The 18,427-nt window shown below is 43.9% G+C and overlaps 1 protein-coding gene across 1 annotated transcript; it reads left to right on the forward strand.

Moving 5' to 3' along the window:
• The first annotated feature begins 4,097 nt into the window (after positions 1 to 4,097).
• On the forward strand, positions 4,098 to 17,710 carry LOC116694471 (myosin-16). The gene is made up of 18 exons (XM_032524187.1): positions 4,098 to 4,315; positions 5,721 to 5,777; positions 8,158 to 8,244; positions 11,136 to 11,381; positions 11,731 to 11,848; positions 12,390 to 12,517; positions 12,668 to 12,864; positions 12,951 to 13,083; positions 13,161 to 13,377; positions 13,468 to 13,604; positions 13,716 to 13,819; positions 14,149 to 14,341; positions 14,416 to 14,619; positions 14,704 to 14,829; positions 14,939 to 15,109; positions 15,989 to 16,189; positions 16,789 to 16,935; positions 17,385 to 17,710. The coding sequence occupies exons 1-18, from the start codon at positions 4,280 to 4,282 to the stop codon at positions 17,532 to 17,534; spliced, it is 2,652 nt and encodes an 883-aa protein (XP_032380078.1). The 5' UTR covers positions 4,098 to 4,279; the 3' UTR covers positions 17,535 to 17,710.
• The last annotated feature ends 717 nt before the right edge of the window (positions 17,711 to 18,427 follow it).

The following is an 18,427-nucleotide window of genomic DNA, read 5'->3' on the forward strand; positions in this document are numbered from 1 at the left end:
TAGTGGCTAGAATTCTGCACCAAGGTTAAATTTTGGAAAATACACTTCAGATACAGTATTAGGGGACCACTAAGGTCTATATAAAAGAGACTCAGATCCAGTATTAGGACCACTAAGGTTTATATAAAGAACTTCAGATTACAGTATTAGGGACCACTAAGGTCTATATAAAAGAGACTTCAGATACAGTATTAGGAACCACTAAGGTATAAAAAGAGACTTCAGATACGTATTAGGGACCACTAAGGTCTATATAAAGACTCCAGATACGTATTAGGACACTAAGGTCTATATAAAAGAGACTCAGAACATTATAGGACCACTAGGTCTATAAAAGAGACTCAGATACAGTATTAGGGACCACTAAGGTCTATTAAAAGAGACCTTCAGATACGTATTAGGGACCACTAAGGTCTATTAAAGAGACTCAGATACAGTATTAGGGACCACTAAGGTCTATATAAAGAGACTCAGATACAGTATTAGGGACCACTAAGGTCTATATAAAAGAGACTTCAGATACAGTATTAGGGACCACTAAGGTCTATATAAAAGAGACTTCAGATACAGTATTAGGGGACCACTAAGGTCTCTATAAAAGCATCATGTCATGGGACCTTTAAGCACCTTTACGCGGCCATCCGAGAGCACTTTAAAAAAATACCTGGCAGGTGATCAGATGAACCATGTGTCTATCATTTCTGCCATAGCTGTTTTGAACAAACAGTCTTGGCCGTCACATACAGCTAAACCACGCTGTAGCTGCATCTCGCGATTCTCACATGATCTTGTGATACACAGTATGTCACACATATAATGTAAAATACTTCATTTCCTGCATTCTGGTTAGTTTCATTGCACCAACTTATGTTAGAAATGTTTTTATTTATTTAAAGGAAAACACCAAATCCAGGCGGCAGGTGACAACTCAAATGCAAAATGTCTCTCAGGCATTCTGCGTTACTATTAAATATGTATCCTGTATATGTAGAAGGGAGGACTTTGGTGTTTTCTCAGTTGAGTCAGCACACATGACCTACTCTTGCCTCCTTTTTTGATTTTTTTTTGGAAAAGTAACCCCTATCATGTACATTTGATACCTGTTCATGTCAATGATACATCAGTTAATTTTAATTGATTTATTACTATTGCTCCGCTGATATGGTGGGATCCCCTTCAGAGCGTCTGACAAAGAATCTTGGTTGGGACTCAAGAAAAGATGACACAGTAACTTCAATATCCGACCATTCAACAAAATAGTAACAAAATAGACAATAAACATATGTGTAAATGACAACACCATACGCCTATCATACAGTCTCTCCCTCACACAAAGCTTCTCAGGAGCCTACAGAATGTTCAGGTACTTTCCCCATTTTCTATTATGTGGTACATAAAATCTGACAAATAGTTAATATGACAGGTAACTGTTGGAAATCTTGATGGACCGAGCTAGGCTAGCTGTTCCCCCTGCTTCTATTATCTATGTTAAGCTAAGCACATTTTCTCCTGACAGTCTCATACTGTAAGTCTCATACATCTGACAGAACAGATATGCTAATATTAATCACAGTCCACACAGGCTATGTAAAAAATTCATGTTCTATTTTGCGGTTAAACGTATTTTTACGTTCCCAGTCTATTTTCTTGGGCTTTAAAACTCCTCTGTGTGACCTGGGAGTAAACTTTGGCAACCCCAAGTCAACTTTGCATTTCCTGCAGTTTGCCTGAAAGAGTTTTAAAAACTTGAATTCCTATAATACAGTCTCCTTCAAAAAGGACCCAGATCATGTTGCAGGGTCACGTGTTTCTCCTTCAAATGTCTTTATCTCTCTGGTACATGAGCACCTGTCACGTCATGTTTAAGACCCCTGATGACCTGGTCAGCAGGACCTATCAGCACCCAGCCAATCAAACAGCCTTGGCTTTAACTTTTGTAGGCTGAGCACCGCCACCTCAATGATGTGATCATGTGTGGACGGACGGACTGACGTCAGCAGGGGGTCTACAGTCCCTGACAAAAGTCTTGTCGCTTGTGTACAAATTGACCTGTAGTGCCACTGGAATATACTTCTAATCAAGATTTATTTACAAGAAATGGCTCATTTTAATCCCAACAGCTTTTGTAATAATGTTTCAGTGCAAAACGAAACTGTCAAAAAGTATTCTAATATTCACAGCTTGGTAAAGCCCATTGAGTCAATTTTTGCAAAGACATAAGTGTTGTCGCCTTGTCATATGAGCTTCACCTCATCAGGTGTGTATAAAAACAACCCCAGTACACTAGACCTTCACATCAACTGCAACTAGACCTCTGCTAACAGGCCTAAGATTCACCCTGAGACTAAAGTTTGGATTATTAAGAAGCTGAAGACCAGATCCACTGCTGATGTGGCAGACACCTTCAATGTGTCTCAGTGTCAAGTACAGAGGATTAAAAAAACATTTGAAGACACTGGAGACGTTTTTGACAAGCCCAGGTCAGGCAGACCCCGCAAGACAACTGCTCGAGAGGACCGTTTTTTGGCTCGAAAATCCAAGGCCAGCCCATTTTCCACTGCAGCAGAGCTCCACGAGACCGGGTCCCCTGAAGTCCCTGTGTCAACCAGAACAGTTTGTCGGATTCTGTCTCGAAATGGCCTCCATGGTCGAATCAGTGCCCAGAAGCCGGCACTAAACAAAAGACAATTGAAAAACCGTGTGGCATGTGCCAAGGCCCACAGCCTGCTAAAAGGATGGACGCTGGAGAAGTGGAAGAAAGTGGATTTTTCAGATGAATCTTCTGTTGAATTACACCACAGTCGCCGCAAATATTGCAGGAGACCTACTGGAGCCCGCATGGATCCAAGATTCACTCAGAAAACAGTGAAGTTTGGTGGCGGAAAAATCCTGGTGTGGGGTTACATCCAGTATGGGGGTGTGCGAGAGATCTGCAGGGTGGAAGGCAACATAAATAGTCTCAAATACCAAGACATCTTAGCTACCTCTTATATTCCCAACCATAAAAGAGGCCAAATTCTCCAGCAGGATGGTGCTCCATCGCATACTTCCATCTCCACTTCAAAGTTCCTCAAGGCGAAGAAGATCAAGATGCTCCAGGATTGGCCGGCCCAGTCACCAGACATGAACATCATGGAGCATATGTGGGGTAGGATGAAAGAGGAAGCATGGAAGACCAAACCAAAGAATATTGATGAACTCTGGGAGGCAGCAAGACTGCTTTCCTAGCTATTCCTGATGACTTCATCAACACATGGTCTGAATCCTCGCCAAACCGCATGGGTCCAGTCCTTCAAGCTCATGGAAGTCATACAAGATATTACATTTGGATCTCACAGCACCACTATTTAATTTGCTGACATATTTTATTATTTGCAGTAAATTTGTTCAATTTCTGTATAGGCGACAAGACTTTTGTCTTGCCAAAATTTGACCTTTCTGTCTTATTTAAATTATAAATCTTTTTTCAGTGAAACTAATTTATTTCAGTGCATTGAACATCATTTGGGAGGGTTTTAGCTTTTCATATGAGCTACTTCTTACACCAATTGATTAGTTAAAAGTCAGGTTAATAGCAGGTGTTTCTACAAAATAGATAAGAGACAAGACTTTTGTCAGGGACTGTATAACGCTGTGTCTGTGCAGAGGCGGGACCTGGAACTCTTCCAACTGACCTGAGGGGATCTCACAGGATAGAACTGCCCACGCTGCTGAAAATCCCCTTAGACAAAACCAAGGAGACATAAGGCTACATCTGATTGCAATTGAAGGACAATTATCATGGTTAAAAAGCACAGTGGGAAAAATGAAAGCTAAAACTTTTAAGCACATACAATTATGGAGATCGAACCGTGCAACCAGTCTCAGCAATGATGGAATAATTTAGTTATTTCCCTAGAAGACTGCTTTTCAGTAGAGACTCTAGTGTGGGATCATTATGAATAGAATACATTTCATTTAGAAAATTGCACAAAATCAATGTCTTTCTACCACAGAGAAGTAGGTTATCCATGCAGCCTGGCTCAGGCATCTTAACACTGTTAGTCCACTAGGTTTTCCTCAATTGTATTGGAGCCACAATATATATTTAGAGACTGGTTTAAGGCTTAGAAAGTAGGAATTTAACAAGAAACAGATCTGTGAGTGGGAGCTGTGAGAGACAGAAAAAGGGGGTGTGGACAGTGAAGTGCTGGAGGGTCCGTGTTTGTGTGTGTGTGTGTGTGTGTGTGTGTGTGTGTGTGTGACAGTCAGTCAGTCAGTTGGCTGCTGCTGCCTCACCATGGCTGTTCTCTCTGCAGAGGTCCTATGCTGGCATGTGAGTTTTTATTTCCCTTTTACGTCTTTGTGTTTGTTATTCACTTTAAAATGACTGTGGATGAAGTTATATGTTATTTTAAGTATGTAAGAACACAGTTTTGGGACATTTTGGAGAAAATGTAGACAATTTGCATCAATAATGAATCAAAGACAAGTGTCAATACGTGTTCATTTGAAGAGGTTTGGGAGCTTTGTTAGCCGTGAAGTCGGGATCACCCCATCAGTGAGTTATGGCTGTGTGGCTTCGGGCTACACGCCATGTCAGACACACTTCCTGACACCGAGACACTGATAGACGCTGGAGATAGAGCAGAACATGACACGACTTGGAAGGATGCACCCGTGTTGGGACACTAGCAGTACATTTTTATTAGCAGTACAAACTTCAGCTTTGAAACCACATTAGTGGAACAGAAATGTACTGTGGGTGATTTAGTCATCTCAGATCAGTCTTGTAGTTTTGGCTGCAAGAATGATATTAGGAGCATGACCACTGCAGTATTCACATCAATTACTTTAAAGTAGAAGTACTGCTAAATATACTCCAATACAAGTCAAAGCTTTGCATGTTAGTTGCAGAGTACTAATATGTCCCATTATTCCTACCATCAATGTGTAAGCAGCATTTTATGTTATTATGTGTTGTATTCTGATCATATTTAACTACTTTATATCCTGTTGAGTAGTTTATAACATTGCATCATATTTCAAAAACTGATCATATATTTTACGTTACTTTTTAATCTGTAAAGGTAACTAGTTTCTGTTACTATCAACCCAATCCACTGATTGTAATCAGCACTGGTTCACAGAAATATGATCTGTTCATGCTTTATATAATGCTATGATGATGGTTGTATGGATGTATTTTTTCAACAAAAGATCTTGAATTGTGTATAAACAGTGATTAACACGTTAGTCGCTGATTGGAACAGCTGTAGGAAACAGTAGGCCCCCCTAGGCTGAGTTTCAGAATCTTTTACAGGAGTGGCCATGTTAGCAACATACAGTAGAACATTCAACATCTGTAATGCCTGATGCTGCTTGGGAAAAACATCTCTGACTTTCACCCCGCTCTGTAAAACCAAGAGAAAGCAAAGACAACACAAATTCTTGGAATGTCATGAAAATGGCATGATGCATTTTGGTCTCTCTGAGCGGACACAGCAGAGCACAGTGCCGATGATCATGGTGGCTATGCACATTCTTGTTCTAAATTGCTAGTTGAGAAAAAGGCCAGAGGCGTGCTGAATCCCTAGAGAAAGCAGACTGTCTAAAAGTGCTGCCCTGAAAAAGCAAACGATTTGCAGAGGTGCCATCCCATTGCTTCTCACAGCCACTGGGAAACCAGAGTTAACCATTTCTCTGAAATCCATTTTAACGTCAGCTTTTTTGGTCTGTAGGCTCGCATTGAGGAGCTGGAGGAGGAGCTCGAAGCAGAGCGGGCCATCAGAATCAAGGTATGGTGCAATGAAAGCAATAAAAGAAATAAAGAGCACAAGCTGGCTGTCAGAGCAGTGAGAAGCTGCTCTGCTGTAAGTCTGGCCGGAGGTTTGGAGAGAGAGGAAAAAGTAAAATCATCATGTGCTGATGCTGCACCTCAGGTCACCACAAACTATCTGCACCCCAACATCCTTTTTCCTCTGCCACTTTTTTTCACAATGCTCCTTGAAGCAAATCAGAAAAACAGGACTTTTATCCATTACAGCAAAATTTCCCAGACATGTCAAAATGTCAAAATGTCTCTTTCTGTTCCATAACAGTATGCATGGTTAATGTGAAGCTAATCTACCAGGGTGGGCGCTTTAAGTGCTTGTTGTTTTCAAACTAGATGCTCTTAAAGTGCTGTGTATTTAAGCTACAGAACCTATCTAACCCTCTTCAGACCTACCTACGGTGTAACAGTATAGATGAAGGCAAACACGCCAAGGTACATATTTCAGCCCGAGTGTTGAATAGAGTGACAGCGAGCCCTAAGGGTGTTTTTGGACACTTTTCCCCTCTCTGGGTGGCATTCCTATCGGTGCGAGCTGGGTCTCCCCCCACAGAGAAATGAAAGAGGCAGGCAGAGACATGCAGGTCTTTATCTGTTCCCTGCATCTACAATGCAACATACCTCTGCTGCAGACAGACGCGCTGTTGTTAGACTCCACTCAAACAGAGGAGATAGCATCAAGACAGAATTTCCATTGGACCTTCCCCCAACTGAAATTCCAGCTGCTCTCACACACACACACACACACACACACACACACAGTATGTAATCTTTAATTTAATCATTTCATTGTCACACACATGTTTGCACTGCAGTGAGAATCCCCACCCTATCAGGAGCAGCGGGCATGCAATAGTATTCTGTGAACCATGGGTAATGTGACGGAGATCATAGCAGTGACAGCCCACAGAGAAGGATCACTCAGCTCAGCTTCTTAGCTCACTGTTTTGGATTTAGCTGAAGGTGAACTCTTTGGATAGTCTCTTCAGCATGGTTTTCAACAGCAGCTATTCTAAGCCAACAGGCTCTTACAAAGCATCTGTCCATCAGCAGACAGCAGACAAGGTTAGCAATTAGCTGGGAAGGCTTGGATAAAGTAAAGTGGAGCATCTAGTTAGCGAAGAGACAGACCTTTCCCCCAGGAGCTCCTGGAGAGCCAAGAGAGAGACAATGTTGGACTGCCGTTCATCACGACTGACTTCTCCCTAATGTTGCTTTCTGTCTGCTGATGTGTAAACAGCAAACTAACAGTTAACAATATATCAGGAGGAGTCACCCCAGAATGAAATGTTGTTCACAGGCTCAGTTACCATGGTAACTGACTGAGGTTAAGGTACCTCTCTTTCTGAAACGGGCTTAATCTTCCTTTCTGTTTCCCTCATCTCAGGGTTAACTGACTCCGAGATTTCCCTAACCTCTGCCCTACAAACTGTCTCCATGTGAAAGCATGGGAAGGAAGTTTATCAGTCAAACATTTCTGTTTTATGTATTTTGTTTTGTTATGCATTTCTATGAAGCAAATGTGGATTTATGGAAGGTATCACGTTTTATTATCCTGCATAATATGATACTGTATGATACTAGCTCAGCCAGTGGGGATTCTGCGTGTGACCCAGATGTGCATGACACTGCTGATTTTTCGGTTTTTATTGATTTATTATATTTATGAGATATTGAAACTTTTACTACATTGTTACATTAGTCAGTTAAAGTGAGACTACTAATATGTAAACACAAATATGGCACATATTTAAAGCTGGCCTTTTGTTTTCATACCAACAATGGATTAAATGCCCATGTGTGCTGTGAAAGAGCGCTGTGGCATCCTTCAGCCGGAGATTTTCATTTTCAATGCTTTCATCATCTCTGTTGGCAGCAGCAGCAGAAAAGTGAGGGTAAGTGTACACCACCTGCTCAGCTAGCTGGTGAACACAGTGGAACATTCCGCAGCTGAACTGAGGAGACAGATATGTTTCTCAGCAGCTCTAAAAACAGCTCAAAAAGAGAATATGGGGCGGACATTCATCAGGGCACAAATATGCATTCTTAATAATGTCTGCTTCATGTAGATTATACATTGGTGTGCTTGTAAAGCTGCCTCCTGTCAGGAGGAGATCATAGATAAGACTTGGATGTGTTGTTCTGATTAGATTCCTCTGACCTCCGAAAGATCTCTTCCCCTTATCAATCATCCTGTTCCCCAATATCCTGTCCTGCTGCAGGGCAGAACAGTGGAAGTCTTCTGCTTGAGCTTTAATACAGTGGGGCTGTTCATCAACCAGACAGAAAGGACTTATAATATAGAATCCTAATGACATGTGAGTGACTGCTCTGCTTGTTGGCAGGCGGAGAAGCAGAGAGCAGATCTAAGCCGAGAGCTGGAGGATGTCACTGACCGGCTGGAGGAAGCAGGAGGCGTCACCGCCTCACAGGTAAACACACTTTGGGCCGTTACTGGTTTTAAAACTGCACCGGTTAGGATCATACACTGCTTGCTTTCCCCAAAAAGTTAGATGACAAGATTTATAGCATTCTCAGCTTAGCATAAAGAATTAAAAGGGGAGAAACATCTAACAAAGTGTACCAAACCCACCAACCAGCACCTTTGAACTGCTTTGCGGTCTTCAGAGGTGGCAAAAGTCCTCATTTCCCATACGTAAGTAGATACTTATGTTAAAAAATACTCTGGTAAAAGTAGAAGCACTTATTTAACTTCTTTACTCAAGTAAAAATAACAAAAAAACAGGCTTGGAAACGTACCTCAAGTATAAAAGTAAAAGTAGCCTTGCGAATGACAAAGCTACCTGGAGCACACACACGTTAGAGAGCAAGCTGAGAAACTTCAGTGAACATGGAAAACACGCTCTTTATATGCCGTTGGCTACATTTCAAATGGATGTCTGCCAACAGGCCAAAACCATCCCATGTATGATTATTGGGACTCCAGGTTAATAAGATTCTGACTGGGCAGAATATGTATGAAATCACTTGTGATTCTGTAAGATTTCACAGATCCAGTTCCTCTTTTGTCATCTTCCCTTTGACATTTAAGTGAATCTACATGTATGTGTGTGCGCTCAAATATGAATTCTGGAAAGAAAATAAAGGATCAAATATGAATTTCATTAATTAAGAAATTCTCTAGTTGCTCATTTTCCAGGAGTTCTTGACGCCTACTGTCTAAAACATCTCTCTCAGATAAGGTCGAGGATGATGGGGAATCTTTTGCTGCTTGTCTTCTGAATCTCTGAGATCTCTGTTTTCTTTATTTTCAATCATGTCGCTGTTCATGCTAATATGTGCTAACGTTAGCGCCGTCTAGCCGCAACGATTTGCATCTGAATCTGTCGAGTAATCCTGTAGTGGTGCGTCAAGTGCAACGTACAGTACTGTATAGTCCCATCCATTTAGACTGAATTCAGTATTGATGACGCGGAAAATAATAACGGTAACTCCAGTGAAATTAATGTAATACTGTTAGTGAGGTCTAGATTAGGACTGGATTTAAAGCTGATTCTGGTTTCCATCTTGGCCCCAGGTGTGTCCGTTAATACACAGACTTATCTCTTTTGATTTCATTATTACATGATTATTACAATCAAGCAACAGAACAAACATGGGCATGGGTGGCTCTGCTGTGTGTGTGTGTGTGTGTGTGTGTGTGTGTGTGTGTGTGTGTGTGTGTGTGTGTGTGTGTGTGTGTGTGTGTGTGTGTGTGTGTGTGTGTGCGCGCGTGCAAAGAAATAAATAACATTGTAAAGGCTACCATACACAATCATATACTGTATACATAACATATATGCTAGCAAATGATTACAAAAAAACACTATAAATTCCATTATCTTAATGCAGTGTGACTGTAACATGTAAATAATGCACCTGAAATACAAACGTGAGCGTGTGCGTTAAACGATCGCCATTATATCGAATCAACAGCCAGGTGTAACCTAGGTAACAGGTGAAGAACACAAACAACAGAATCACTAGCTAACTTTAAATGTGCCAGAACTACAGACCAATGCAACGACAGGCTCAAATGAACTGACACCATCAGTTATACAACTTACAGTTCTCAAGGACTCACACACACAGCTAGTCTTTTTCTTTTCTTTCACTTTGTTAGGTTCAAAGACTTGAGTGGTAAAATTACGCACGGACACGGAGTTGCCTTTTGTGACTTTGCAAAGGGGGAAAAGAGCCGAAAAAAGTATTCAGTACGCTTTTTCCCAAACTCTCATCCCCTGCTCAGTCGTTTTATTAAGTGGGTGTAGTATATAGTTGTTTAACATAAATGTGGGCTAAAACATCATTGTTTTACATAAAGGTGGGTTAGTACATTATATTATCTTCTATGCTACTGGTTAAAGAGAAACTGGGTGTACTAAGTAAGTTTTAAGGTTAACATAGTTCACTGAAGTTTTAATAAAGAAACAATAACTCATTCACCCAGTCACAGCTGCAAATTAATCTAGGAGTGTCTGGCTCTCCTCTGTCACAATTTTCTTCTTCATTTTCTCAAGGTTTCAAAATATTCACATAACTTTTAAACAATAATATTTGTCCAGTGTTCATACAATAGAACTCTGTTTAGTCTCCACGCACTTTATTCTCTGTGTGCCATGTAAGGTACCGTGTAAAATTTAAGGCAAAGAAAGTCCCGATTTTCATGTTAAAAAGTAAAGAGTAAAAGTAAAAAGTCGCCACAAAAAGAAATAGTAAAGTTAAGTAAAAATATCTGAAAAATCTACTTAAGTACAGTAAAAGTATTTGTACTTTGGTACTTCCCATCTCTGGCTATCTTCATGCTAAGCTAAGCTAAATGTCTCCTGGCTCCAGCTTCACATGTAACACACAGAGTTTATCTCTCAGCAAGACAACAAATGAGCATATACAGTATACACTGAACAGAATTATAAACGCAACACTTTTGTTTTTGCCCCCATATTTGATGAGCTGAACTCAAAGATCTAAGACTTTTTCTACGAGCACAAAAGGCTTACTTCTCTCAAATATTGTTCAGAAATCGGTCTAAATCTGTGTTAGTGAAGACTTCTACTTTTCCGAGATAATCCATCCACCTCACAGGTGTGGCATATCAAGATGCTGATTAGACAGCAGGGTTAATGCACAGGTGGGCCTTAGGCTGGCCACAGTAAAAGGCCACTCTGAAATGTGCAGTTTTACTATATTGAGGTTGTCGGAAAACCAGTCAGTATGTGGTGTTCTCTCTGTCTCTCCATCCATCTGACTGCAGTTCGACTTGAATGGGCAAATGTTCTGGAACTAACCCTAGCTCTAACATTCAACCTGTGTGTGATTACAGATGGAGGTGAACAAGAAGCGAGAGGCTGAGCTGCAGCGCCTGAGGCGAGACCTGGAGGAGACCTCTGTCCAGTCAGAAGCGCTGGCTGCGTCACTGAGGAAACGGCACAGTGATGCCATGGCAGAGCTGAGCGAGCACTGTGAGGCTCTGCAGCGGAGCCGGGCCAAACTGGAGAAGGACAAGCAGAACCTGAGGATGGAGGTGGACGAGCTGGCTGCTTCTCTAGACAGTCTGCAGAAAGCCAAGGTCCGAATGTTAGCCCATAGGATGTTTGCCCATAGGACGTTAGCCCTCAGGACGTTAGCCCATAGGACGTTAGCCCATAGGACGTTAGCCCTCAGGACGTTAGCCCTCAGGACGTTAGCCCTCAGAACGTTTGCCCTCAGGACATTAGCCCATAGGACGTTAGCCCTCAGGACGTTAGCCCTCAGGACGTTAGCCCTCAGAACGTTAGCCCTCAGGACGTTAGCCCTCAGAACGTTAGCCCTCAGGACGTTAGCCCATAGGACATTAGCCCTCAGGTCTTTATCTTGCAAGTTTGGAGGTTGACCATTTTCAACATGCTTAACTTGTGAGTGTAACCTATTTGCTGCAGATGGCCTCAGAAAGCCAGATGAAGAAGCTGGAGGAGCAGCTGTCAGAGGCCAACAAAAGAGCGGAGGACATGCAGAGGGCCCAGGCCGAGCTCACTGTGGCCAGGAACCGACTCTCAGGTGCTACACATCTCTGAAATGTCATGACATTAATTACCCTTAAGATCATCACACATTCACATAGTTTCGTAACTGCCCAGGACACCTCTAAAGAACACGTCTAAGATTTAATTTGGGACTTGCAAGTGACGGATGTAAAAGAGAAGGGTCCCAATCAATGCTCCATTCTCTACACTACCCATATTGCAGCTCAATATTATCTTAACGTTGCCCAATTTTTTTAAATTCTAAGTGTGCCTAAACCAAGATTATCATTATGAAGCAGCTCATCTAGATCAGGTCAGGCAAATGCATTCAGTGGCTAATATAAAATAAATGGAGTTCCCATTTAACAGAAAACATGACTTTACCTTACTTCCAATGCAGATTTGTTGCTTTATTACCCACAGAGCTCAGACACAGACATCAGTGCTGATTTCTATTGATGCTCAATTTCATCCTTGCTGCATAATTTTAGTATTGCTACAGAGGCCTTCTCTAAGCTACTGTATGATAATCTTTGTCCCCATGTGTCCCTGTTTGTCCCTGCGTGTCCTGTCAGCTGATAATGCAGACTTGAGTCTACAGATGGAAGAGGCAGAGAGCAGAGCCAGCCAGCTGAGCCGCTCCAAGACTCTGCTCACATCGCAGCTGGAAGATGTGAAGAAACAACTGGATGAGGAGGTCAAGGTGTGTGTGTGTGTGTGTGTGTGTGTGTGTGTGTGTGTGTGTGTGTGTGTGTGTGTGTGCACAGAACTCAGAATGGAAGTCTGAAAAATAAAACGCAATGCAAATCCATTTAAAAAACATTCCCACGTATCTGTGTGACACGGCGGCCAGTGTAAGCAGGCGGTCAACAGCAGTCTAAGCTCAGTGCAGCAGGAGTGCGGGGCTCTAAGGGAGCAGCTGGAGGAGGAGCAGGAGAGCAAGCACGAGCTGCAGCGGCTCGTCTCCAAACTCAACAGCGAGGTGACACACTGGAGGAGCAAACACGAGGCGGACACCATCCAGCACGCCGACGAGTTGGAGGACACCAGGTCCGTTGGGTTGATACAGGCGGTCATCCATCACAGTTTGCGCTCTGAATGCACCTTTAAGGTTCCAAATAACATGTGTGTCACAGGAAGAAGCTGGCCACCAGGCTTCAGGAGGCCGAGGAGGCTGTGGAAGCCACCCAGGCCAAATGTTCCACGCTGGAGAAAAGCAAACAAAGGCTGCAGGTAGAGGTGGAGGAACTCTGCATGGACCTTGACAAGGTAAGAGAGGACACCAGAGTGCTGCAGTACCATGAACTTGTTTCTGGGGGTCTTTGAGCATGTATTCCCTGTCCCAGGCTGGGAGCTGTGCTCAGGCTCTGGATAAGAAGCAGCGCGTCCTGGAGAAGTACCTCGTAGACTGGAAGCACAAATGTGAAGAGTTGGTGGCGGAGGTGGAAAGCTGCCAGAAGGAGGGCAGACAACACGCCAGTGAGCTCTCCAAAGTCAGGACGGCCCATGAAGAGTCTCTGGAGCAGCTGGAGGCCCTGCGCAGGGACCACAAGGCTTATCAGGGTTAGGGAGTACACGCCATGCCTCTTGCAGGTTGGAAGGAATAGTGGAAAAGTAACCATGGTTTCATGAATAAATGTTTTTGTCTTACAGAGGAGGTAGCGGACCTCACTGAGCAGCTCTCAGATGGAGGCAAAAGTGTCCATGAGCTTCAGAAAGCAAAGAAGAAGATTGAGATGGAGAAAGAAGAGCTACAGGGCTCACTGGAAGAGTCGGAGGCAGCTTTGGAGGTACAGAGATGCAGTAAGCTGTAAACTTATAGCCTATCTGCAGCAGCTGTGTGTCAGGGTCTGCTGCTGTTGCTTACTTTTCTTTCTTTCTTCTCTGCTTCTCCCCTCCAGGCCGAGGAGACCAAGGTTCTGAGGCTGCAGCTGGAGGTGTCTCAGGTTAAAGGGGAGATGGAGCGCAGACTTAAGGAGAAGGAGGAAGAAATGGAAGCTACTAGGTAGCTCAGCTTCCTCTCAGTCCTTTAATAGTGGTTGCATGGTGTACTGCTGCTTATGCCTCATTATCTTAATTTCCTACTTCTGGAATCCATTTTGTGTCTTGCCTGGATAGTGCTCTATCATTATTTATTATGGCTGTAATGCTCTGTAGTTCTCAAACTCTTTCTATATTCCTCCTGTCCTTTGTCTCCCTTTATTCCTTTAACAAGGTGATGGTAGATTGTCTTTGGAGGTGAGGCCTGTCCCATTTAACCCATCTGACTGGCTCTGCAGTGATAGATGCATAGTTCACCCTCTTCTTTACAACCACCCTCCCCACCTCTGTCAGAAAAAGCCACCAGAGGGCACTTGAGACCTTGCAGGCCAGTCTGGACGTGGAGGTCAAAGGCAAAATAGAGGGGCTGAAGCTGAAGAAGAAACTGGAGGCGGCCACCAGCGAGCTGGAGCTGCAGGTGGAGCTGCTCACCAAGAACAACGCTGAGCTAAGCAAGAGCAGCAAGAAGATGCAGCAGCAGATTAAGGTGGGATCACTGGAGACAGTGTGTTTTTTCCTATGCTGTCCTCTGAGGCTGACAGAATGACTGCCCTGTCCCAGGAGCTGCAGGCCCAGCTGGAGGAGGAGGTCCGGAGCCACGAGGAATGCAAAGAGGACCAAAGGGCCTTGGAACGCCGCTGCATGCTGTTGGTCAGCCAGAGCGAGGAGACCCTTGCATCCCTGGAGAGCGCCGAGCGGGCCCGACGGGTCAGTGAGACGAAGCTGCAGGAGGCTAACGAGAAGCACAGCCACCTCAACAACCAGGTGATCACCGTCGGGGTCCTGCAGAGGCTGTAGCTAAAGGTCCAACTGCTGTTGACTAATCTCTTACTCAATCTTTTCTCTCAGTTCCAGTTGGCTGTGAGTGGGAGGAGGAAGCTGGAGGGGGATCTCCAGACTCTGCAGCAGGAGCACGAGGAGATGCATGCAGACCTGAGAGCATCCACAGACAAGTCCAAGAAGGCCAGCTGTGAGGTACAACACACACAAGAACATTGGTGTTGAGATATTACTGCAGCAGAGACTGGCCATATGTTCAGTTTTTTGGAGTATAATTGAATGTGTGTGGGTGTATTTGTTTCAGTTGGAGCGAGTGGGGGAGGAGCTGCGTCTGGAGCAGGAGCGCACGGTCCAGCTGGAGAGAGTGAAGAAAGGCCTGGAGGCTCAGGTCAGAGACATGAGCAGCAGGCTGGACCAGGCCGAGCAGATGGCTCTGAAAGGAGGCAAGAAGATCATCCAGAAGTTAGAGGGAAAGGTAGGCAGTCCCGTGTCAGTGCATTGTGTCAGCACTTTGGTCCAGAGGAAGACATTTTGACATTGACTGGCTATGAAAGCTGGGATGAATATTCTCCTACAGGATGATGTGTTGGACCCCTCTGACCTTTCCTGTAGCACCACTGTTAGGCCAACATTTCTACTTGTAGCCAAACAATATAAAAATGTGGGGAAAGGCCTTAAGGCCTATTTAGACAAAAAATAGCGATCCAGTGATCTTTGCAAAGTGAAAGAGAAAAGAGACAGAGGAAAGAGTTCAGACCTTGTGTTTGGTGTTTAGAAACGTTCTTGTGGCAGAGATGGAGACAGTGATGTTTCCTGTTTCCTGGTCAGGACTCTCACACTGCCTTAACACCCAACCATTGTTCTCAACTTTTTGCAGCAGGCCCACTGCATTTTCTTCCGTGTTCCCCTTGTGGCAACCTCCACCGCAGCCTGAAAAGGAAACCTGGGGTTTCTTACATTTTGTGTTGTCTTTTTGTAGTTCTGGCCATCTCTGCTCTATGTTATGATAACGTTGCCTAGTTATTGCTGGGATCCGGAAATGCAGAAACATCACTAAAATAGATCAGATGAGACAAGAAACCCGAGCAGTGAGCCAAACAGACAGTATGGAAGAGACAACAAGACAAATGCTACGAGTAAACCTGTCCTTCACATTTTACAGACTTTCTAATCAAGTGTAATTTCTGTAGTTGATGACACAGTTTTCTTGTTCCATGAGGGATTATTAGCAACATTACAGCTCTAACTACAACTGTGGAAAATACAGAAGAGGGTTTATCCTTTCAGCAACTAGGTCAGCTTGAATACTTGCTGAACACAAGCAGTGAAATCACTGTTGCGTATCTGTGTGCAGGTGAAGGAGCTGGAGCTGGAGTTGGACTCAGAGCAGAAGCGGCACACTGAGACAGTGAAGACTCTGAGGAAGAACGAGCGTCGGCTGAAGGAGCTGCTGTTTGAGTCCGAGGAGGAGCAGAAGAACCAGCAGAGGATGCAGGAGCTGGTGGAGAGGCTGCAGAACAAGATGAGGGCCTACAAGAGACAAGTGGAGGAGGCAGTATGTCACCCAGAGCCCTTTTTATTTTATATTTTTATTGCAAGACAGAGGACCCAAAAATTAACAGAGTAGCAACAATCAAACAACATAACACATAACACATAACACATGAGCCTGAGCCCTGACATGTGACCTGACATGAGCCCTGCTATAAGATCTGACATGAGGCCTTACATGAGCCCTGACATGAGCCCTGACATGTGACCTGACATGAGCCCCAACACAAGGCCCTGACATGAGCCCTGACATGAGCCCTGACATGAGCCCTGACATGAGCCCTGACATGAGCCCTGACATGAGCCCTGACATGAGCCCTGACACGAGGCGCTGACATGAGCCCTGACATGAGCCCTGACATGTGACCTGACATGTAACCTGACATGAGCCCTGACATGAGCCCTGACATGAGCCCTGACATGAGCCCTGACATGTGACCTGACATGTGACCTGACATGAGCCCTGACATGTGACCTGACATGAGACCTGACATGAGCCCTGACATGTGACCTGACATGAGCCCTGACATGTGACCTGACATGAGTTCTGACATGTGACCTGCAGTGCACGTCACTGTGCTGACATTCTGTCGGTCTTTGCAGGAGGAACAAGCTACCATGAACCTGACAAAGTACAGGAAGATGGTCCATGAACTGGATGAGGCTGAGGAGCGAGTGGACATTGCTGAGTCAGCACTCACCAAGATCAGGACCAAGAGGAGGGGCAGCTTGGGACAGGGCTACTCCTCTGTAAGTACTTCCTGTTTCCTGCTGCAGCAGCCAGGTGATAGGCTGACGGCTCAGGCGTCCTCTGCTTCAAGGGGTTTTAGGATTGTGTTGTGACAAATATGTTGTGTACTAGATGTTAGAATATAATGCTAATTTTATGATAATATAATCTTGTATCATAATATTATCAAGGCTGTGACGTTTTGACCCCCCCTCCGTTACAAAGACACAAACTAATGCTGATAATATTTAGCTAAGGGTCAGGGTTGGGGGTTCGAGGTTCGAGGTTAGGATTAGGGGTTAGGGGTCAGGGGTCAGGGTTATGGTTAGGGATTAGGGGTAAGTGATTTCTCCCACTTTGATTCACTTAGATATTTCCTTAAATTTCTTTTATGCTAGGGCCAAAACAATGTGTAATTATGGCGGACTTTGTCTGATTGTGACTGTGAGCTGTGTGTGTGCCCCCCCAGGGTTACAGTACCCCATACCCTGGCCTGGTCCGCTCCCCCAGCTCCGTGGGGTCAGAGGGCAGAGGGGAGAAGATCCTCAACGATGAGGAGTCCATCAGCTCCCTCATCCCAGCGTATCTCAACTCGCTCCAGAAGCTGATGGTGGATTAGAAACCCAGCGGGGGGTCATCACGGGCAAAATGTCAGAACTCCAAAGGTCCGACTGGACAAGTGCTACAGCACTGTGTCTCCACACATACAGGTTGCTAACACCTGTGTGTGTGTGTGTGTGTGTGGGTGTACGCTACATTCCCATTGAACTTTTCTACAATGTACTCGTTATATGATGTTATTTGTGTATGTTAAAAACTAATTGAATATGGAAACTGTACTGTAATTTTGTTTACAAGCAGTTATCCACATAAGTTTAAACTTTTTATCATTTATAAATGTGGTAAACTGTCCACTTAATGTTGTGTCTTCTCACATTTCTTTTTTAAAGATTATTTTTGGGGGGGGGGTTTCAGAGTGACAGTGGATAGACAGGTGGGAGAAAAATGGGGGATGACACACTGCAAAGGGCTGCAGGTCAGAAGGCAAAGGCCTCAGCCTTAGCCCTTTTAATATACTATGTGTGTGTGTGTGTGTGTGTGTGTGTGTGTGTGTGTGTGTGTGTGTGTGTGTGTGTGTGTGTGTGTGTGTGTGTGTGTGTGTGTGTGTGTGTGTGTGTGTGTGTGTATATATATATATATATATATATATATATATATATATATGGTCTTAAAAATAAGATTTCCTTCCTTTCCTGCAGTTGAGTAGGTTTTTATAAGTTATAATGTTAACTTCTTGTGTGCATGAACCATTGTACCACGCGTTAAAGGAGAATTCCAGTCAATTTCAATAAGTAGCTCCTTTTGTACATTCGGTGGTTTGTCAGTAGAGAGAAAAACTAACCAATCGGTGCTGCCTACATCGTGTTATCCTCCTGCTAGATTTTGTACCCAATGGGGTTAAATGAGAAAAGTTTTACACATGGGTAGGCACTTTAAATGACATTTTGAACA

This window comes from Etheostoma spectabile, chromosome 8 (assembly GCF_008692095.1).
Source record: "Etheostoma spectabile isolate EspeVRDwgs_2016 chromosome 8, UIUC_Espe_1.0, whole genome shotgun sequence".
In the NCBI taxonomy this organism is placed as follows: Eukaryota; Metazoa; Chordata; class Actinopteri; order Perciformes; family Percidae; genus Etheostoma; species Etheostoma spectabile.